The following is a 24311-nucleotide window of genomic DNA, read 5'->3' on the forward strand; positions in this document are numbered from 1 at the left end:
AAGGTGCGGGACCAAAACTATGGAGGGCCCACGTCTGTTCGCATTCGTGAGAAGCTGCCAAAGTCTCCAGCTGCGCGGGGCTGAGGAGCTCGTCCAAATTGCTGAGGAGCTCCTCTGCAGCTGTCAGAGCTGTAGCTTGATGTTGTTACTGAGAGGCAACGGGTGCAGAGGGAGAGGGCAGCAGAGCTCAGCGCGCCATCCCACAGGCCGCATCAAATGAGTTCACGCTTAGAGCCGATAGGAGGGATGACTTTTTGCTAGCGACACGTTTTGGTTTGTGTGTGTCCATTGATTCCTGACGGTGTTGACAGGACGAGGATGTAAAACAGATACACAGTGATAAAAACAGAAAACAGGTTCTGGTTCAGTTTAGTGCAAACTGAGGTTGCTGATCAGCATCGCTGCAATATCTTGAGTCTGTTTAGCCTTGTTTATTTGAGGTTGATGTAAAACATTGGTTCCCCACACTTTTTTCCTTGAAGCTCCGCTTGCTTGTGTCCAAGACAAGCCAGCCTGCACAGACGCATCAGAAAAATAAACTAATCTGTTACAAACATTTATTTACGAAAATAAACTGCAGTTGTAAGTTTTTGTTCCTATTCTCTTTGTTTATACATAATTTTGATTATCCAACTGGGTGTGTTATTGGGATTTTAAATTCTAATATGCACAAATATCGTTTTGATAACCTCACAACCTCAGGTTGGGAACCAATGATGTAAAACACAAAAACGTTTTGAACACTAGTTCAACAAAGCACAGCGGCAAATTATATTGTGTAAAATTTCCCGTTTAAACCCCGACTGTGGAGTAGCACAGACTCCAGCACATTGTATTATCAATATGAGATTATCACTTTTAAAAGCAACCAGCAGGGACACTTCCTGGGTCTGGGTCTTTTCTGACTTTCAGTTGAGTTTCTAATCAATTTGAGCCGTTAACTAATGTTCCTACTGGTTGTAAATACAAGATGGAGGAGGGAACACAGCAGCTATATCCTGGATTTAAATAGTAGAGGTGCACCGATCCGACTCAATTGATCGATATCAGCATTTAGTAGATCAGGTATCACTTCAACTCAACATGAACTACAGCTCTTTCATCAGACTTGTCATAAAATTCAATGACTCCTCAATCAGCTGTATTTATTCAGTCGTGGCAGGGCAGGCTGCCAACTGAAGGTTTCAGTCCCACAGCAAAGCCTGGCCTCATGTTACCCTCAATAAAAAAACTCCTTCCAGGCAGTAACGTTTACGAATTTGAAATCTGGCGAAAAGAGAGAGCCCTGTTGTCAGAGAGGTAGAGCTATGAAGGAGCAAAGAAGTTTGTCAAACTGAGTAAGTTGTCCTTCTCTTGCTTACTAAAGCAGCTCGGATGTGTTTTGAAAATATTGCCACCGCGTATTGAACTTGTTAAGCGGGAGGACGCCAAGCGCATCCGGAATATTTTGGAACGCGGACCAGTCACAGAGATTTTGTCAAAGCATGAAGAAGAAAACCCTCTCTGAGTGAGTAATAAGCAGAGGCATGTTTTGTTTGTATTGCACCCAGCTGCCACGCAGTCGGTGTACAGGCCGTCAGTGTTGTGTCATGCTCTGGTTTCTACCTTGCTTGTTGCTGCCATCCTGGGGGTGATGGCCAGAGTGAGATCCGGGGGCGAAGTGCTCGTCGCTGTACGTGATCAGCGGGGTGAGTGGGTGGACGGCATGGGACGGCTGCACCACGGGGACTTTGTTGGACTGTTGAGGAAAAACACAAAGACATTTAACACATGAGGCAAGAGGGATGAGGTTGTACGTGAGCGTCAACTGCGTGACTCCATGAGCAATATGGTTGTGTTGCTTGTCACATGATGCTGGGACTGGTAAAGGCACAGAGTGCGGGTGGTCTACTGAGCAGCACAGAGACTCCTTATAGATGTGGGTGACGCTTATTAGGATGGTCAAGGGAAAAAAAAGAAACTTAAAAAACATTCTTCCAATTTCTTTTCTTTTTACTACTGCATGAGCCCAGCACCTAAAAACTTTGTTTAGCCTAGGTCAGCGGGATGGCAAACCCTATTCCCTCGAGGAAGGAGGCAAAAAACAAGTCAAAAGAGGTGCACGAGCGTGTTTGAGACAGCAAAAGAGAGAAAGATGCAAGCAGAGCTGGAGCGAACAGGAGCAAGCGAGCGATAGACCAAAGAGAAGGGGAGAGAAAAGAGACTCGCAGGGTAGAGTTAGAGCAGAGGTCTTAGGCGGGAGATCAAAGGCAGTCATTAGCTGGTGAATAAGGGGAGTTCATTACAGAGAAAGAGCCGGGGGAAGGAGAGATGAGGGATGGAGGAGGAGGAGGAGGAGAAGGGGGGGGGGGGTTGGCTACGGAGAGAGAGCACGAGTGAGACAGATGTCTGTAGCGGTACTTAATGCAGGGGTAATCACGTCAACAGTGGCCTGGCCACAAGCCCCCCCCCCACCTCCCCATCCCCTTCCCCATCCCCGGCTGACTCACAGAGACCTGCCTCCTGACAACGAAAATAGGCCGAGCCAGGCCCAAAAAACCCCGGCCCCCCCAACCCCCAGCCAACAGCGCTTACATGCTTCAGCAGCACTGAACACATGGTAATGCTTAGCCATGCTAAATCTACTATTTACAATCTGAGCCCAGAGCTGAGCTGGAGTCAAAATATCACCTCCACAGGATATATGGCTAATCGCAGAGACATCGGTTCACTGTTGGGCGAGACGTGTCTCTCGCGCTGAACGGGCACCCACAACAAGCCTTTAAATCAAAAGAGATGGAACTTCGTGAAATGGTAATCAGCGACTCCCGCAGGAACAGTCACCTGATTAATGATGTTGTTGAAGATACTCCACTAAATTTAGCACCAGCATAAAATTCTTACAGACGAGATATAATCAAGGGATTGTTCTTCGCTCGCTTTCACTTCGTTGTCCTAGTGAGGTGTGTGCCAAGGTGACATTCCTGTGGTGCTAATTGGTGATTGGCGCCCCCCCCACACACACACACACACACACACACACACACACACACGAAATGCTGTGGACACGGGTGGCTGGAATGTCTGAGTTTCCCCGAACCACTCGCAGACTGGCACCACTCTCAACTTAAGACACCCCTCCCCTCCCACCCCCAACTTCTGGGAACGTCCTAACAAGGAACACAAAGGCCAGTATGTGGTGTGGTGTGTGTGTGTGTGTGTGTGTGTGTCTGTCTATGTCTGAGTGTGTGTCTGTGTCCAAAAAACAAAACAAAAAAAGCGCTATGTTTCCCCAACCATGCCAAGCATCATCCACATCAGGCTCCATAACAAAGTCGCCTCCCAGAGTCTAGTTCCATATTTGATATAGACAGCAGTGTAACAGTCAGTGTAACACCTGTTTCAGCGAGACAATTCCTGCCTGAAACTAATGAAGCCTTGATGCAGCAGCTTATCACATGAACCAGTGCAGGTGAGCTGGGCTCTTTGACCCCGGTCAGCAAGAGTCAAAGGTGACGGGATAATCTGCAGGTGTGGGAGTGTCAGACCTCATCCTACAGAGGGGAGGGAGGGGGGGCTTATTAGTGAGGGCGGCTAACCCTAAAGGGGCACTAACCGGGACCGGGGTGGCCGGGACATGCCTACGCCAGGGGCTAAATGATAGCATTCTCACCCATATTATTTTACGCCTCTCCACTCCCATTTGTTATTCTTTGGGAATGAGATAAGAACCTGGGGATTATCATTTTTAGCTGGAAGTCTTCTCCAACTTGTAGCAAAGGAGACAGAAAGGGAAGGGAAGGGGGGGTTGGAACAAAAGTTACTCGCTTTTACTCAGTCACACACATATGAACTGTGGCATTAAAAAAAAAAAGAAAATAAATAAATTATATTGGGTGATTTGACACTTTATCGCTCACTAAAGCCAGAGCCCGCTACCAAAGAAGAGAAGCCATCTTTTGTGCTTTCCCCAGTTACAGCTGTCAAATCTTATTTTTCTCCACTTCTTAATAAACTGCCTGCATTGTGGCAAAATCCACCAGGGAAAAACCAGCAGTCCTCTGTGACTGATACAGAATTTATGGCTATTTGGGTGCACATTTACACAAACTGCATGCTCCAACTAGTCATGGTTTTACCTGAGGAGGAATGAATTGTAATTTAGGCTTCATACAGTACACCTTCACATCTCTTACAGCAGATCTAATACGAGAAGTGTATTAGGGTTAAATAAAATGTTACGACTGTGCCTCTTTGGAGTTGGAATGATGATGAGCCAACAGCCGTCATGGAGCCACCATTTTAATACTTCCAGGTGGAGACTTGTTGGCTTGCTGCGCCCACTTTGCAGAGCTCTTGGCGAGCTCACAGACAAAAAAGAAAAAAAAGAAAACGCACGACACCCTTTTACCAATATCCTGCAGGAAGTAGTTGGAGACACTCAACTGACCACAACCGTGAGGGTCACGTCACATCACAGCGATTTGATCACCTCTCATCCCTGGTGCTGACTCTGAAAGCCCTCAGCAGCAGCAGCAGCAGCAGCAGCGGTCTTGCAATGGAGGGCAGCCATATTGGAGGTCCCTTTTATTATATAGGAGAAATAATAGGCTTAGGATCTTTCTATTCATATTTTTCAGGGAGAGCGAAAGAGGAGAGGCGGCAAGGATTGAAAAGAAAACGTTCCATTTGGAATTTCATATCCAGGCTTGGCCGGCCCTTTTAAAGAACCCCTCAGATGTGGTTTTAAGAGAAATTCATTGTGCGGAACTGGAGCTGGCAGGGAGCCCTCCATGGAGGAGACACTCCAGTGTGTTTCAGCACGGGGAGCCAGTGACTTGGCGTGCCGTCTGAAGTTGGGGGTGGGGAAGAGAAATGGGACGGTTCATTTTTGTTTCTTTCTTCTTCTTCTTTTTTTGTGAGGGAGGATTTTTTGATGACGGCACGCCGGTGTCTCTGAGCTTGTATTCTGTCAAATTCCACCAACATCCTGCCACGGTTTCTAAGTGCCGAGTGTGTGTTTGAATGTGTGTCTATGAGGTATATGGAATAACTATCCCTGCAATATTGCCTTTTTAGCATCTCTCTCCCTCTCTCCCCTCGCAGCACAGCTTTTGTACTCCACTCAATTATACCACTTCTGCAGAGTGGAGTGGAAAAAAGGGAAAGCGGGAATTTTATAATAATCACTTCCCACTTCTGTAATTTATATGCAATGAGGACTCTTCGCGCCTGCAGCTACAATCAAGTGTGTAGAAACCATGTGAGGTGTTTCACAAACAGCTGGGGAGATGGCAGCTCAAGTGGTGGTGGCTGTGGGTTCCCATGCTGCTAAAATCTTTTCACTAAGATGCCCTTCTCACCCCAAAACCCAACCTCACCTACTCAGGGGATTTTCTGCACACTGGAGGAAAAGTATGCACCAAAAAAAAGAAAGAAAAAAAAAGGCCCAGGATATTAACAGGAAAAAAAAAGACAAGACAGGAAACAGGGCAAATAGTGTTGGCAATAATTTGCTGTGAATTTCCAATAAAATAACACCATTCCCACCTGAGGAAATCTTTTAAGACAACAGTGAATCACTGGCCGAGAGCACACACCCTCGTGTGATTGTTTAAATATAGTCTTTGGCTACTGTTTCCACTGACAATGGTTCATAAAGACGCCAAGATTACAGACAGAAAGACTCTGTAAATGCTGAAAGTCTGAGTATGAAGCGAGGGTGTGTCCGTATAGCTGAAATCATACAGAGTCGCCCTCAGACCAGGTGTTCACTCTCAGGTGCGTTTCTGTGCAAGTTGTCCAACCTTTTCCCAACAAAAGTGAGCAAACATTCTCTCACTGTCTCCCATTTACAGCCCAGGAAAAGAAAAAAAGGGACCATACCTCACTCCCTCCCCTCCCTCTCTTTACCAAAACCAGTGGAGACCAACCTGAGGAAGCTTAAATAAATAACCAATTACCATTCGTAGCACTGGTTGAACCCCACCAGCTTCGAGTGGAGTGCTAAAAATGGAATGTTTTATTGGCAGGATGGCCCCTTAGCCAGGGGGCTTAATGTAACGAAACCCAATTAATGGAGAAGAAAGCCAGGCCGCCAGCGAGCGATGGAGCACCACGCGCCCGGGGTAATGAGACGAACAAGCGAAGCCAACCACAGGGACAGAAGAGGAGGAGGCTACGAATAACAGGAAAAGCCTGCCCTGGAGAGAAATTAACATCAGTGAAGTCCCCCCCCCCCAAAAAAAAAAAAAAAAAAAAAAAAATCTCTTCTTCTCCCTCCTCTTTTCATTGGAATCAGAAATCCTGCATGCTACTCAAGAGTCCAAAAGTTGAATAGAGGCGATGACACTGAAGGCTGAAGCCAGCTGGTTAAAAAGGTACAAGGGACAAACGCAAACTTGAGGCCGAGTGGTGCAAATGGCTCACACAGCCCCCCCCCAAAAAATAAGAAGCATGAAGCACATACACAGTGTTATGGTTTTAGTGGCTAAGTCGCAGCGCCAATTTATCGTTGTGAGGAAACTTGTGACGCCAGCCCTCTAAATACAACCGTTACACCCACATGGACGCACAAGCCATACGCCAAACACTTCACATTAACACATATGACCGACACATGTCACTGTATAAACATGGAATCCACACACACACACGCACACACACACAAAAACATTGACTCAAAAGGGCACATAGACACGCTGTAAAATGTGGTTATGGTACATGGTGAAAGGATCAGGCTGCAATAACCACGCGTTTAATGAATTTAACACATACATGCTACATATGAACACAAAGGAGCTATTAACAGCCAAGTTCCCCCCTCTCCCCGCTACCACCAAGCACAAGTGAATAGGCGACGGGGTGGATTACCCATCATCCTTCAGTTGGCATGAAGAGCGTGTGCTCCGAGCAAACCAATCACGCTAGCTCTTACACTGACATTCTCAACGTGCAAAGAAGATAATTTGTGTGAAATGTGCCTGCCCCAGATGAAAAGACTTGATCCGCTTTTTAAACTGTTCAACTCTTAATTTCTATATGTCGTGGAGCTATTAAAAACCCAGGGAAGAGCAACAGAACATGAGGAGCGATCCAGTTATTTTTCCCCTTTTCAGCCAAGCCACAGCGAGTTAAGTGAAGGAAGACAACAATCGGTCTCATTTCAAAAAGGTCATCCAAGAGGTCAGGGTGAATTTAGGCTCGCTGCCTTCCACCTTGGGTCTCTTGGCCGAAAACCAACCTTACAAGATCAGCATCTCCGACCCGGTGTCCAACATCTCGTCTCGCGAGAAACATAGACTGCTTTACGGCACTACGACACAAACACGCCCAGTAATTCGTAATCTTTCGTAACGTAATCCACCTCGGTAGACATCGCTCCACAGATTGCCTTCTTGCCGCCTTTGTTGGAAACAAATGCACATGGCCGGGGGATGGTTAGCGGTGAGTTTTTACGACAGTAAAAATATGCAGTCTGAAACTGTAGGGGGAGCTCCTTAGAGAGAAAAAAGTGATCAAAACGGTGAAAAAGCGACCGCACAGCTCCCCTTTAGGGCTAATTAATTTCCAAAAACTGCTGGGCATTGTAGTTTTTGGGTATGGGACCTTGGGTACTTTTGACTATTTTAGGCAGATGCAACATACAACGTCCTGGTGGATTCCCTAAAGATAAACAAAATGATAATGAAGGGACATGCCAACCTGTGCAACAGTGTGTTTAAGGCAACAATGGGGCTCAGTTCAAGTGATTAATTAATGGTTTTGCTTAAGGCTGCACAATTAATCGCAATGTAATCAAAATTGCAATATGGCCAAGCACAACATCCAAATAACAGGAGCTAATATCCTTTTCTTTCTTTCTTTCTTTTTTTTAATCAAGGCAAAATATGTCACAACATTGTTTGACGATGTTAGCACCATTTGTGTTGAGGTGAGGTGTTGCTACAGAGATGCCCTGGCCAACCATTTATAATCTCAAGAAGTAAAGAACAAGGCCAAACAAAAATATATTTTTCAAGTGAAAATGAAAAGCAAAAATTACCATTCCAGGCACAGGATGACTTTGGTGATTCAATTTGATCTGTTGACACAAATAGAAAATAAAGCATATCATCAAATTTATACTGTAAATGCATGCAAGATAGTAAGATGCAAAGTTTGTGTACAGCTTCCCTATTATTGTATTACATTTCCCTTCCTGACCATATTGCCATGTGGTGTGTACTGTATACTGTCTCGGCTGAAGGTTTTGGCAGTGAAATGTTTCCATGCCACATGAACAATTGCCACCGTGCTCACACACAATCCAAGCGCTGTGTGGGAGTTGATCATCTCTGAGTGGAGGTCGGCTCCTCCGCAATCGTGTTTGCAGAGAGTGTGTGTGTGGTGGAGGTGTGGTGGGGGGTTGGGCCTCTGCTCTGGCAGCGCCCTGGGCGAACTGCAGGATGTTCACCTTGCGGCGGGGCACAAGGCTCATTATCACAGCAGGACCTGGTCACATCAAAGGACTGAGGAAAGGGCAAACATTCTGCTGAAGTGCCACTGTCAGCAGGCCTGCGAGCGGCACATGCGCACACATACACACAAAAGACGGACCGCACACACACTAGAGTACCCACTAGGCAACTATACCCCCACAAAGAACATGGCTGCTCTCTGTAGCATCACCACCATCATCATTTATCAGCACTAGTAGCTGATATATAGATATAAACACAGCTACCTTGAATCCAAATAGTCAAAAGCCTGTCGCTGTATGTGTCGCTGCCTCATCAATCTGATCAGCCGTGTGTCCCACATCATGGGAAATGTCCTACTTGGGGCCTTGTGTTTGAAATCAGCCGTTAAAACTGACCACGAGCAGGAAATGTTGGAGCACACTTGTCTTTTTTCTTTTTTTTTTCTTCCTGAATCAATCGGCATCCCTCTCCAGCAGCTATTTATAGCAACCCCGCTGCTGCATTAACACACTGCATGATTTATCATTAGAAGCCAGCTCTGGTCTGCTGAGTAGCTACATTCATGCCAGGCTGCACAGTGGTGCCAACATCCACATTCAACAACAACAACACACGAAGGGCCCCCGAGTGTCGGACACAAATAAAATCGCAGCACAGGCTAACTATGTGCAGCTAGCACGCTAAAACCTTAGCAGCCCGTACAATACCAGAGACAGAGAGAAAGAGGGGCGAGAAAATGCAGTGCAGAATGGGGGGAAAAAGTGCTGATGAGTTGCCTTATGCAGGAGCTTCATAGAGCCGTCGAACAAGAGCGGATTTGCCTGCTACACCTAGATAGTGCCCCCCCTTCTCCCTTCCTCAGCTTTCGCCCAGGTATTCTGGGTATGAATGGCTGTCAGTTTGGATTTGGAAGCTCAGCGTTGAGGGGGGGAAAATAAGAGTCTGGTGGGGGTCTTTGTGTGTCTCTACCTGTGGAGACGAGAGCTAGAGACAGTACTCTTCTCTCTAAGCCCGAGCTAGCCCCAACGCAACGCAACGCTCCGCACCACCGCTGTCTGTCGAGGGGAAGGTGGTAAATGTTAGCACTGTGCGAGCTAGCCGGGGCAGACAGCAGCAGCACAGGCTGTGGAGGCGCTGCCGTGTTTGCAGGGAAGGTTTTTCAATGGCACACACCAGGAAAATGTGGATGGGGAGGTGATTTGAATGAGAGCTGCTTCTGCCTGAGCTGTAGAGAGTATTGACCTAGTTTTCCGTCTGTATTTCACTCAGACAGATGCGCTCCCACCCACATAATGTTTAAGAATAGAAAGAATAAAAATATTGATGGGTTAGTGAGCCTCTACCATTGATGACTTAATGGAATAAAAAATAGAGAATGGGTGAATTGGATTCAATTTCTTGTGATTGGGTTCAGTATGTAGGTTATGTAATGTTTTGGCAAACTGGAAGGTCCTGAAAATCCCCCTTTGCCTCAGGTGTTATATCACCACCTGTGTCCTGGCTGTGGTCTGAACTTTGACCCCACAGTCACATGACTAGTGCTCTTTCACCTCAGTGCACCATTCCTCTTGAAGATAAACCCATTCTGTCGTGTTTGTTTTTTTGTTTGTTTTTTACTTTAAAAAATGATCTTTTTACATTATTAGACAAAACCCTGTTTTTGTATTAGGTTACAAATTATATCATGGGTTTTGGTCCTGGTTGTAATCAGACGAGGCTCATGTCACAGTGCTGACACGCATTCATGGTTGTGGATCACTCTGGAAACCTTTCGGCTCATTCACATTATGGACCGTGCAACAATAGCAGCAGCCCACTGTTTGGGTGTGATTCCACGTTTTAAGGGATTAACTGGTAAAGACTACCAACAACTGCCTTTCAGCCTGGAATTAGTCATTAATCAAACCACACATTTTAGGGTTTCTTTCTAGCTAGGCGCACACGCCCCTGCTAAGATCTGAATGAAAAGCACAAAGCTATTCAAATCTGATCCCCTCCGAACAAATGGCTTTTCTCCATCTCCACAGAAAAAGGGAACACTTCAAGAACCTCTCCAAGGATCTGAACGGTCACATGAAAACTCCGCCCCGTCAATTAGCTTTGTGGCAGGGTTTTATGGGCTTTAATACAAACAAAACAATGACCATGTACAACATGGCAACGGACAACGTCTGCTTATCCCCTGATACCGCTAAAGAAATGCTAATAGTAAATTTCTGGAGCACAAAGGGACCTCCTTAGGTTCAGAGCATATGGTTATAGTGACATTATAGGGTACACTCATGCACCTGATGCCACACATCTGAATGATAAGCGACCCAATGAATACACCGTGGCTGTAATTCAGCTCTTAGCTAGATTTATTCATGGTGAACTACCCCATGTTTGAATACAGTCTAATCTGTCGATTACACATGGAGGGGCGGTTGGATTGAATGAGCTGCAACACATGATGTAACTGTTTTAAGTTATCTTGACGATGTTTGTTCTTTTGTTCAGTTTCAAGAGCTGTAAAAGGGACTCTATCCGTCATTCAACAGACAATCAACTGGCAACTACATAAATGCATCATTTTTTGTTCTTCCAGAGCGCAAATTACAAAAAATACTAAACATAGCGAAGCATAAAGCTTCATCTTAAATGCCCTTACTTGTGGCTTGAAACTGTAACTCCCCAAATCTGTGTAGCTCCTCTACTATTAAGTTGATGTTAAGTTATTTTCTGTGCAATCATGTTTACATTTATGTTTATGTTTCTCTATGAGCACAGGCACAGCAGAGTTTATGGCCAAGATGGTTGGTAAGCGCCATCAGCTCTCATTGTGGGGTAGCTATGGTAATCCACAACCTGTTTTTAATGACAAGTTGGGCAAGGCAGACCCACATAAAACTGAGCAGCTCTGTGGATCCAGGTCAGATACCAACTGTTTGGTCAAACAAGTAAGGAAGTCAAAAGTTTGTTGGTGTGTGTGTGTAGTGTGGAAGGTTTGTTGGTGTTTGCAATCACGGGACGGGGGTAAAAAAAAAAATGCAGTTTTGAGGTCAAGGGGGCACTGTGGGCACTTACATTTCCCCCGTCCGTCATATCAAAAGATCGGGGTACAGTGGGGGTGGACTGATTTGATGTTTTGATGCATTGTTTGATGACGGGCAGCTCAAAGTCGAGGATGCCTCTGTGATGTCTCTCCATTGGAGGACATGAAAAGCGTCACCTGGCCCCTGAGCTGAGGGTTACGGCTGCTAGTGGATTTAAGGGCTCCTGCTGAGCTGGACGGTGGCTCCATTGATGCCACATAATCCATTCAGCGTGACCTTTATTTTCTGTTTTTTTTTTTTTTTTTTTTTTTTTTATAGACTGTTCCACTTCCCCGTCAGCCTGCCTTGTTAAAACTATCACACACATCACGGTGCTGATGAGCTACATTGTATTATAACAGGACGGTATATCTAATTTATTTAATGTGTACATCCCACAAGGAGAATAAGTGCCTCCCATTACCAACCAAGTCGTCCGATGATCAAAAGAAACAAGGAGCACAAGGCAAGCTCATCAGATGAACAAACACATTCTTGCTAGATATCTTTGTGGGTTTCATCATCCTGCATCAAGTGACTGCTGAGGAAAAAAAAAAACAAAGCCTTGTTCTCATCCCTGTGACATCAGCGCTTACAGACAGAGCGCAGGGGAAGAATCAAAGCCAGGGCGATCATATATTTCCAATTAACTAGTGAATGTGCAATTTTTCATCTGCACTCCACCCAACCTTCAACTAATTGTTTTTAAAATCCCACACCAAAATATCATAGGCTTAAAAAAAGAAAAAGGCATACAAATAAATAATCTCATAACATACGCTAGGCGGTATTAGTCATGAGCATCAAACTCCTACCACGTTCTAGATTTGCCTAAACTAGGAGCAAACATAATTGGGATAAATCTCCTCAGTAAGCCACATAAAAAAAAGCAGAAGGGTGTAAATTGTTACACTGCTGTGTGTTAAGACACTGAAACAGTTGCACAGATCAGACGAAACTGCAGCAGCAGGGAAAGAGCAGCATTCAGCTCTGCTGTTTTCCTCTGTGACTTGGGGCCACTGAGTTTTTCTCCAGCCATAGTAAATTGGGCGCCTGGGGCAGGAGCCTTGGCCAAGCTTGCATTTCGGAGCCGGCTGTGGAGGGCATGAGGGATAGAGATATGGCACTGGAGGGGGGGACAGGGCTGTGGATGTGTGGTGGTGGTGGTGGTGGTGGTGGTGGGGGGAGTGGAAGCGCAGTGGAGGTGACATTACGCACATGTTTTAACACAAAAGAGAGACCTGGCTCGTTAGCACACTAACTAGCGAGTTCCATGGCAATCAGCGCTCTTCATTCTTTCTGTTCTCTCTATCCACTCCGTCATAAATATGGCTACATCTGCAAGTGTAATCACTCCATTGTACTCTGATTTTTTGCTCTGCTGGACAGCAGCATGGCAGCCTTGCTTTTCAGCACCCCCCCACCCCCCACCACCACCACCACCACCACCTCAATCCCCTCCTTTCCCTCAAGTGCCCTCGCCTGTTACTGGCTACTCCTTTCCTGGTGAGGCCGGTGTGTCTCACAGATTACAGAGCTCCGGTCGCTCAGGTAACAAGAGTCACTAATCTGGCTGGGGTTGAATTACGCATAATTGCCTCGGCACCGTGATTGATTTCAGCCCTGGAAAGGAAAAGACGACGGCTCACCCACCCCCCCACCACCACCACCACCACCACCACCACCACCAAAAACACCCCCCACCACCACCTCCCTCCCTGCCTCTCTCCAGCGCTCACAAGCGGCAGCCAAGACTCTCCATCTAGTAGGAGGCAGGAGGCTTTGAAGAGATCAAAGCCAAGGCCGGGAGCAGTTGCGCGCCCTGGGAATACGGGAGAGAGGCTTTCTGCTCCTCAGCCCTATTTTCTAGCGTCATGTCGGATTGCAGCTGTATTGCATTTCGCCAGTTTTCTTAATGCTCTTGGTTTTGACTTTGACATCAGTGATCCCCTTCGGTTTCTTCAAAAACAAGGGGGGAGGAGGGAAAAAAAAAGAAAGTGAATGAGGAAGAAAGAGAGAGAGAGAGAAAGAGAGAGAAGGAGGGGGGAGAGAAGGAAGGAAAGAAAAGAGCGAGGGTAAAGAGATCTACAGACTGATTTTTATTTTCACAACTCCATAATTGGCCAGTTCAAAGGAGAGGAGGGGAGAATGTAGCATTTGTTTTCAATTCTGCAGCCGATATGAAAGGAGCGACAAACTTTTATGGGTTTCCCAAAAATTAAAGACAGGCAGCTTTTTTTTCACAGTCAAAGAACAGGGTGTTTTTTATGGCCAAGACCACACAAAACGAACTGATAGCAAAGCCCTCCTCTTTGTCCTCCCACAGAAAAACTCAACAGAGCAGCGTAGCTCTTACGTACAACCATGTGTCTGTGCATGTGTGTGTGTCGGCGCGCAAGACCAAAACGTGAGAGTCTGAGTCTTACTTGGTAGGATGTAGAGAAAGTAGTTTGATGTTTTGCGCAAAAAAAAAAAACACCAAAAGGACGGCATGAAGAAAGAGCGCAAGTTATATATCCATCTATTCATTTAACAGCTTGGCTAATAAAGCCTGGTGGCGAGAAGGCACCCTTTGTACTGTAACTATGCAGGCCCTATACCAACCTCCTACACTGGGGACCATTAATATTTCAGCGCTGTCAGATACACATTGCATGTGAGCCTCTTTAGCACTCACACCCACAGCAGAAAGAAATAATGAGCTTCTGAAAAATATGAAACAGCAACGGGGAGGAGGGAGGGAGGAGGGAGGGCGGGCGCGAGCGCACCAGAGACTGACCAACTTCATACAACAGAGCAGCTATTGATCATAGCTCTATTTCTTGGTTGGACAAAGTGAGGGCTGTTTGAGCTTCTCTGAAGTCTGGACACAGCCGGCAGGATTTGCACCCATGTTTCACTCCTGTGGTCCTATTGTTCCCCTTGCTGCAGTTTACTAGCTGGAACACTGCTCGTCTCTATATAGACCTACAAGCTGTCAGGATGGAGTCAATAAAGCTATTCATGTTTTTACTCATTTTACAGCTGTATCAGGGAACAGTGAGGTGCTGTTCAGGCTTTTTAGGGACTACTGTCCAAGCTTCAATCATGGATCAAGGCTCCATAAGTCAGACGTGAGAAGTAGGGGCATATCAAGCTGATTTTTTCACTACAAACAATGAGAACGATGGTAAAAATAGATTTGTTTCAATCAAGTTTCATCGTTAATGCTGCAGCATCAGGCTAAGGAAACCGCCACTTCACCCACAGTCTCTTCCAGCTACGCACAGTCATAACAACGCCAAGAGTGACGACAGTTACACAACTAATTGACAAAAAAACACTGCGCTCATGAAACACTCTGCCCTCTCGTCTCCATTTCTGATCCACCCTTACAGGAAGTCCACACCCAGGCCGTTCAAACAGATCTGGGCATGAGGGACAACCTTGGTGAGGCCTTCTCGCTGACCCCTGGAGATCAGTGGCAGGCTGCTGGTGCAGAGTGAAGCCCTCTGAGCAGGTGTTGTGGGGCCTCAGCAAACCGTCTGTCCGCGGAAGCCTGACTCACTGGCTCCAGGCAGCACCGCTTGATTGGTTAAGCTTCATCCAATTCAGTGGGAGGATGGGGAGCGAAGAAAGTGTCATCATCTATGAGCGCTGCGCTTTGAGCGGTAACGTGCCCAAAATAAACATCAACAGGGGTTAAGTGTGCCTGTGTGACATGCTCACAACCATGACACTCCTGACTGCTTTCCTCCTCGACGCATTAAAACACACATTTTCTCAATGTGTTACACACTAAATGTTAATGATTTTCACTTCATAAATAGCCATCCTTTCATCTGCATCACTCATTTCTACAATGGTTTTCTGATTATATCTAACGCTTGTTTTGTTCAGTTTTTTTCGTATCGCCATCATGACGCTGCCTAAAACCTGCCACTTTAGTTTTAATGCGTTAGAAAAAGATACAATAAACTCCAAAGACAAATGTGTTCATCATCTAAACAAAGAAATACATAAACACACATATTTTCTCTCTCAAAATCTAAATCGTAAATCAATCAGCACGCACTTGCACTACCAAGAAAAATAAATCATCCCGAAAGTTAAGCTGCGATTGTCTTTTCTTTTCTTTTTTTTCTCCTTCCAGCTCTCATCTTACACAACAACGCATATCTCTCCGTCCTGGTGGAGAATCACTCTGCTCGGCTCCATTAAACGAGATGAAACGCACTGATAAGGTGATTGCAACCACATGGCGTCATTAGCGCCATGCATATGGAGCAAATGTGTCAACCAGCATCACCGTACACAGCGGAGGACGAGGAGGAACCTTGGCGTTAATGGCGCTGTTTATAAAACAACGAGACCCCGGCGGTACTACAAAGAGCCGAGAGACGGCAAGTGTTTCTTCTGTGTGAGGTCTCTGGGTGCTGTCCTTCATGTGTACACACACACATATTTCAGCGTTTGATAGAGCTGCACAGCAGATGACATCAATGTCAGTGCGGCTCTTTGAAAACACACGCTGGCCCGACAGAAGAAAACTACTAATTTGGTATATGTGTGGCATAAAAATGAGGCAATTACGCTTCTACGTTTTGACAGTTGCTACATATCATAAGGAGGTATTTTTAAGACAAAACTATACATAGACACGGTACTATACTACATAAAGGAGATGAAATGAGCTGACAGTGATCAGTGATCATATGGAGTTCAGCTGCTTTAAGGCAAAATTGCTACATTGAAGTCTAATAAACTTCACACGGCATGTCCACCCTGTAGAGAGACATTGAGAAGAGGAACTACACATGGTGCCATAAGCAGCCATCTAGAACATTATGTGTGTACATGGAAGGCTGCTGGTAAATGTAGTGTTCTCTTTAACAGGGATCTTCCACGGTAGTGCTGGGGGCATGAGCTCAGGACAAACATGGCACTGAGGGACACCAGAGCGGTCCTACCAAATCCCGTTAGGTAAGCCTGGGTTAGTGATTCCACGCTGCGAGACACTGGCTAGCAGATCCGTCACGTTCCCACTACATCAAAGGAAAATGCAGCACTACACCCCTCCTCCACACACGCATACACACACACACCCTCTTCCTCGCCATGAGGATCTGCAATTGAGGGTCCAAAGGGAAAAAGAGTGCACAGCAAAAGGAGAGGGAGCTCTCTAAACTCAACCCCCCCGACCACAGTAGCAAAAATCGGCTTTAAAAAAATAAATATATATATCAGCGGCTCTATCCGTTTCTCCCTTCAAGCCTGTGACCGTAAGACTGTTCTTACATAGCTGAAGATCACCGATCACACATCTTCACACCCAGGTGAAAAACCCTCAACTGTATCTCTGCATCATCATCAACATTTCAGCACCGAGAGCACACAGCTGGGTTTTTATCTTGTCAACGATGCATTTATGAGTTTATTCAAAAGGGTTTTGGTCGGATGTCTGGAGCTCAGGGGTTGTAGGATTGGTTTTAAAACCCATGGAGGAGCGTGTAAGACGGGAGTTTTGTGGTTTTAACTAAAAGGAGGAGGAGGAGGGGGTGTTTATGTGACAACAGGGACGTGCTTTGAGAATGGATTTCAGGTCATTTAAAAATATGTCCTGTCCATCAAGCGCGTGTTGATCTTTATTTGGAAACTGTCATTTCCAAAATCCTGAGCGGAGTTCAGGAGGCGGGAGGATCACTTATTGAAGAGAAAAGACAAAGCCCATCAAAGCAGCCAACTCCTATTTTTCAACACATCAAACCTGGAGTGATGACATCCTAAATGCTTTGAAGATCATACTTCACAACCAGTGTGAGATGCATTAGGATAATTCTCACTGATATCTATTTTTAACAACAGGAAGTGTGAATCACTGCCATGTAGACAAGGCTCCACATCCACTGCATCTCAAAACCCTTTGATACACTGACACACTGACCCTGATCAAGAAGATGCTGCAATTACAGTTCATTGACCAGGTCGTTGTTTTCTGCAGTAAACTTGTTTCCTTTGTTTCTTTTTCTTCTTCCTTCATCATTTATACTAAAAGAAACTTAACACAGCTTGATTTCTTCTTTGGAGATATTTGCGGTGGTGTTTTTTACCATGCATATGCTTAACATGGTTTCTTGGCTTGGACATCATTTCACAAAGCCACACCCATCCTGAAGCTGAACTCCAAGTCGGACAAAAAATTTAAAACAGACATGTTTCCTTGATTTTCACAGCCAAACATTGGGTTGTTGTTTTTTTTTGTGCACAAGAAAAATCAGGAACAGGTCTGTCCTGTGAGTGTGTCATCAACCTAAAATAAACCTTCACAAGCTGAGGTGGTCGCTTTTCACTAACCACTAATGAACTTAGAGATATATAAATATGATTCCCTGATGTTTTCTGTGCACAGTAAATGTAGACAGGCCGATGAGTAATGCAAGTGTAGAATAACATACATGTTAATCTCTTTAAATTATATACAACTAGGAGCCAGTTCCAACAAACACAATGCCCCCGGAGGCACATCACATCACAAAATGATTAAATGGTCCTCACTGAACTTTTAGCCTGTGGACTCTCCATCCTAAAACAGCTATAGGTTTACATAAACATCAGTGTATTTATACCACACCAGTGACTCTTTGATGTGGTCAGCGTTGTTTGAAATCCTCATTAACCATACAGTAAATGAAACTGAGCACCATCAGGCATCTCGACACCAAAAATCTCAGCTCTTGTGGCGGAGGCGACCCATCAGGCTAGAAGCACTAAAATCTGCTGACAATCAGCAACTCCCCAACAGCTCCATCATGACTGGACGGCATGTGCAGGAATGTCATGGTCAATGGAAATCAATCTAAACTACTGGGATTGGGGGCGGCGGTGGGGCTAGGGATGGAAGAGAATGAAAGAGAGAATGTGCCTTTGATCTCAGTGAAAACCGATCCCAGGCCTGCAGATACTGTGGCTGCGATGGCCAGCAGCAGAGGCAGCAATCTGACATCAGTGAGAAAGCCAGAGGACTCATGTTCCGTGATCCTTCCACCAAGCCTTGGCTCTTTTTTATTGGATAAGTGAGAGAAACGTATATAAAATGACTACCGTTTTATTGAAGACAGGGCGAGGGGGGAAAATTGGGTGAAAAAAAAAATAAAGCAGCCATGGTAAATGAAATGAAAGCGGGGCTTTAAAAGTTTTTGGCAGCGAGTACGCTGCCTAACTGCCTGGTCTAATTCATCTGCAGTGAGGGGTAATTTCCTCTCGTACAGTCAGCTGGTCTCCATACAGACCTCTACGGGTTTTTCAGTGCATACGATGGGAATAAAATGATAAAATTGACCAGAAAACAAGCCATAAAAAGAATTTGGAAAGCATCATACTCCCATAAACTATTGAACTGAAGAGGGTGAATCATGAGGTAATCAGGATCACGTTTTCTCCACAATGTCACTTACTTTCACCCTCTGCAACTTTGGCAGAGGGGAAGCAATGCAATTTTAACATCATTCCATGATAGAGTTGCGTATGAATGAAGATCCTTTACGCGCAGCATGTGGCATCTGCCCCCGACAATCACATCTGCCTCCGAAAGTCGATTCTTATAGCAACACAGAAGTCGCGTTTCAAAACTTTACCCTGATGAAACTGACTCATATGCACAGCAAAAGGCACAACAACCCAGGGCTTTTGCTTCCACCGCACCATGTGTGAACGTTTCCTGTATGGAGGCACCAAACCATAGCCAGACTGGGCCTGGTTGTCTTCCCAAGTGTGATACAGAGACGTGGACAAAACAGGATTAGAGTGGACAGCTGCTGGTGTGCCCTGCGTTTTATGTCTGTCTTGAGAGGAGAAATTTGCAAACGGGACAGACACAGGAAGCCGCCAGTGAGAGACCTGCAGCTGGCCTGAAATTAATACCGTTACAGGGACATTTTCTCCAACAATACACGCCACCCCTGGTCAGTGCTATAAACTCCTCTGCAGAGGCAGCCCCACAGACGTGATGCTGCCTTCAGGCCTCTCTCAGTCATGCTGGGCTAATTAGAGGGCTTACATGGGTCATGTAGACATGCATCACCTAAGATTTTAACAAGATGAGAAATACTTTATATCTCATGCTAATCTGCTGGAAAATATGGCAAGCATTCGATTCACATAGGGTTGTCAAGGGGACGGGTGTCAACGTCAACAATGCTGGTACAAGAGGGTAAATATTGCACAGATACAACACAAACATTAAATGCTACAGGCATATAGGGATTGCTAATTCTCTAACTTGTTTTAATTTACAATTTATAAATTCAGGTCAGAGTTCTTAGGATATACAATTTGAATGATTTATGAGTTTTATAGGGATGGTTTTCTCTTTCAATCTTAATATTAGTAACTAAATGTGCTGCTGTGCTTGTGAAATCAAAGCAGCTAATTAGAGGATTAATTGTCTGGTTGCTTGAATCTCTCAAAGAAAATAAAAATAAAAAAAACAAGTGCATATCACAAGGTTTTACAGCCCACTGAGGCATCGAAGATTGTTTATTTTCTCTAACCAGCGATCCAAACCACAAACTATTCCATTTACAGTGACTGGAAATCAAGAAAAGCAAACAAATGTTCACATTTGAGAAGCTCACAAAAGCAAATGTTTGCAATTTTTACTGAACTGGTCAGAAAATCAACGATGAAAACTCTGAGCTGGATATAAGTAACACATTTATCACATCTTGAAGTGCTGAACTGAGTATTGTTAATTCTTTCAAAGGACCATGATTCTTATTAAAAAAATCAGTTTTGTTTTTTTTACATTAACTATGGGCTGCGAAAACAGCTGAAACCACCACTGTCAAACAATATCACTGGTAATGATTTTTGAAGTTTGCGTAAGTTCAGCGTAACTCACAGTCTGTGGGGCAGGTGGATCAACAGGTTTCTGTGCACTAGTTTGTTTGCTTTTTAATAGTGGAAAACGTGGCATCAATATGAGAGTTCATAACCAACTTCTGTCTGACTGTAGTTTCTCTGTAATTGTGAATTTAACCCGAGCAGGTGCAACATGGAAGCTCAGTCTCCGTGGTGAATCACCACACGCCATGTTTGTCTGGGCTTTCCACCCATCAAGCACTTGTTAATAAACAAAGCGTACTTGTTGTTTCAGACCAGCAATTTCGACATCACTTCGCAACCTTTTACCACAATCATAGAAGCCCCCTTAGCTTTAACCCCGCCTCTAAAGAAAATAACTAATATCTTAATTATTTATTTTCTATCAAAATATGATTTCACTAAATGTAATATCCTTGCCTTGATAAATTATGGACAGGTTATACTTTTCACAAACTGAGAGGCAGAGATCCTTTCCCAATTTTGTTTTGTACGTTTAAAAAAGAAAAAAGGTTATTCTCAGCTCTGAGTTCATGGCAGCGATGGCGTGACATGGAAAAACAGGAGCAGGTACTGACCGTTCTGGGCATGGGTGGCGAGAGGGAGCCATTGTTCATGTAGGAGTCATTGTTCATGTTACTCATCATGATGTAACCTGGGTAGCCCGGGTACGGATGGCCTTTGCTGTACATGTCTTGATGTTTTCCTAATAAAAAAAATCAAAAAAAAAAAAAAAAAAGGTTGGGAAAAATAACAGAGGTCAGTTTATTAACATAAAGCACATCAACAAACAAGATTTAAAACAACTAGCATCAAAACTGTCCCCCATGCGCGGTTTTAAAACACAAAACAAATATTTCAGATGCCAAATTCCTAATGTGTTTTACAGTCAACCAAGCACATAAAGCTGGACACAAACTTCTGCCTCTGTTTTGATGCTGTAATGGTATCGCTGTCCATCGCTTTAACCCGTGCCCTATTTTGCCTCAGCCTTTTGTTTGTGCCCTTTCTTCCCGTCTTGCAGAGGAGGGTCGCATTATACAGAGGAACAATGGAGCCCCTCTGTGCCAATTAGCACCAATTAGAAGAACATACAGACTGTGTCAAAACAGGAGACGCCCCAACTGTTCCTCTATGCCTTTGACCTGAGAGGGGGAGATTTATACAAGAGGCCTCAATACAACGCCACTCGCCACTCAACTGCGTGCTGCAGTAATAAGGCCAGGGGTGGAGGGAGGTGGGTGAGGGAGGGAGGGAGAGAGGGAGGGAGGGGGTGCTCTTTTCGTATACAAGCCTGATGGCAACATGGATCTTGTTGTGAAGAAAGCCAGTGTTTGGTTTGAAGGGGGATCCTGTTCTGGAGTGAAAGGGGGAACAAAGAGGAGACACACTCCTCCTAAAAGCCCTATAATGATGACCTGCAGCAGCGGGGTCAGACTACAATAGCCAGAGTGCAATGAGCCCCGAGCGGCAGCAACGTGTTGCATGTGACAGTGCAGCCGCAGAGCTGATGTATGTGGGGGGGGGGGGGTAAATGCATAATAAGAAGCACAGGAAATATGATTTTGAACCAACTGTGCTACATTGGGCCTAATGATCATCCCCAATGTCAAACACGAGGGAATAAAAAAGGAGCATAATTATCCTGCTTTCACTTCAAGTATTCATTGTTTTCCCCTTTCTGCAGGAACCCTCATCTGTGAGGTAGGTAACAGGTAGCTGTGTCCATGAAGGTATAGCATGACTAGACCTGAGCGGGCTTGGATCAGAGATTATCTGTCTGAGGGCAGCAGAAACAGGGGAACTGATAAGAACAAGGGGCCAACAGTGCAACAGTGTGACTGATCACTTCTGTGTAGGGAAAAAAACGAGGTGGTGCTTTCTCACACTCAGCTCAACATCTCATGCTACAGCACATTTTATTCTGAAAATCCAGAGTTTTCTAGCAGTTAAATAGCACAGGGACTGCAATAAAAAAAATTAAAAAAGTCGACTTAACAAGCTCTCGCTGAAGGCTGTGTCACTTACCATCTTCCGGATGGTCTCTGTGTTTTTCATGATATGAATCTTGCGGTATTTGGGACTGTCTAGCTGCCTGTAAAAAAAAAATACAAAATAAAAAAAGAAATGAAATGATGCTGAATCAATTAGGAGGGCCTTCAAAGGCGGTTACACAGACAGACATGGTGATACGGTCAGACACTCACAAACAGTGCTGGGACAAATGTTGTCCCTTTGCTTGTCACCAAAGCAGAACAAGCTCACCACACAGACACACACTTACACACACACACAGACACCACTATCTATAGAGGGGTGATGGAGCAGCCTGCATCAAAGCTTCAAAAGAACCACTTAATTAAGCTTCATGTCCTTAAGGAGCTTACAAATTAACTTGTTTTCAATACCATAGGTCCACTCTCATTTTCATCTCTCAGTTTAAGCCTCCTTCTAAATTCAAATAAATACGAGTGTATTTGTGTTATAAATTAAAAAACCCTCTGTGGTAAGTGAAAAAACGAAAATGGTGCATAGAGTTTTTGCAAGAAAAAAAGAAGAGAAAAATCCCTGCACTTCGCACATCCATTTCCTTTCTCTTTTTGAGTCAGAATTGGGAAGAGGACCTCTTTTTTGGAGTTCAGACCCCTCAGGATGGCTTCAAGCTGAGCGAGGGAACTTTGCTGGATTCCTAATTAACATTCAGCCTCTGTCTTGTGCGTCTCTAGGACATTTGGTGGTGAATGTGTACAGTCTTGTTCAGGATTTGCCCGAAATTTCATTAACACTGCGGTTAATGACAAAAACAGCCGACTAACTTTGTAGTGGGGAAGCTGCAGCCTGCATCCCGAGGTCAGTGCACGGGGTAGACGAGATGCAGGAAAAAAAAAGAAAAAAAAAAAAGATTAAGTCGAAAATTTTCAACCGTGATGTTTTATACCTACTCTGTGCCTTTGTGTGCTAATAAAAATGCAAGTACCGAGTGTAAAGCAGGAGAGCAATAATTTTAGAAACATTAAAAATTCATCATTAATAATTCCCCCATTGAGATTCTACATGCATTTACATACACAATGAATTCAACGCATTTATACATTGAAGAATTTCTTCTGATAGACACATCTTGCCTCCTAATATTCTCCATTTATATCTGATCAGTGACGACAGGCCAAAACAAATGCAACTGTGAATGTGTTTAATATATGTACACCTCATACCCCAAAATATGCACACAAAAAAATATTTATAGGCACCACAAAATAGAACCACCATAATAATAATAATATTAATAATAATGATAATAATTTCAACATTTAGAATTGGCAGGAAAATGCTGCATCCTGATAACCAGATAACTGGATAGTGTCCTTTTGTTTAGGTAGAATTTTATAAGCTTTGATCTCTGAAGCAAATTAATAATCTTGTTTGTCAATAGCTTTTGCTAAACAGATTCATGTGCTGGTGTTTACAGCTGCTGAGGGTTACAGTGTACCACAGCTAGTAGCCTACTTCTCACAGGCAGCACACAAGGCCCCAGTTCTTGCATCCAAAAATATATTTTTTTGAAAATTTCACAATGAATTCATAAAATGTAACTGATACAGAGGGTCAACACATTTAGGCCTCGAGCATCTCCTGTGAGGGGATTATTGAGAATATATGATGGGGTGTTTTTGGAGGAGCATCTGGATGGTTTCCTGGCATCATTTTCAATTGAAATAAAAACACACAGCAGTATAAGTCGTAGTAAAACATAGGACCATATAAATACAACTGAACACAACTTGTAGGTTACATATTCAATCAGACAGAAATCCTGATGATAAAAATGAATAATATACAATATAAATCTCTGTATATGTCAGGAGACAGAAACACATTAATGGGCTTTTAGCTGATTTTCTTTTTGGTGCAGATTATCCATCTTTCTGACTGAGAA

At 44.4% G+C, this 24311-nt stretch overlaps 1 protein-coding gene across 3 annotated transcripts in view; it reads right to left on the minus strand.

The window, feature by feature from the left end:
* The window catches only part of lef1 (lymphoid enhancer-binding factor 1), a 45001-nt gene that overhangs the window by 19137 nt on the left and 1553 nt on the right, over positions 1–24311 (minus strand). For all 3 annotated transcript variants that reach the window (XM_085780690.1, XM_085780706.1, XM_085780698.1), the window contains exons 2-4: positions 22403–22469; positions 20953–21080; positions 1606–1738 (exon numbers count right to left, since the gene is read on the minus strand). In XM_085780690.1, the coding sequence (XP_085636816.1) occupies positions 1606–1738; positions 20953–21080; positions 22403–22469 (328 nt within the window). The remainder of the gene's footprint in view (positions 1–1605; positions 1739–20952; positions 21081–22402; positions 22470–24311) is intronic.

This window comes from Trachurus japonicus, chromosome 1 (assembly GCF_045865225.1).
Source record: "Trachurus japonicus isolate A0001 chromosome 1, Traja_1.0".
Taxonomy (NCBI): Eukaryota; Metazoa; Chordata; class Actinopteri; order Carangiformes; family Carangidae; genus Trachurus; species Trachurus japonicus.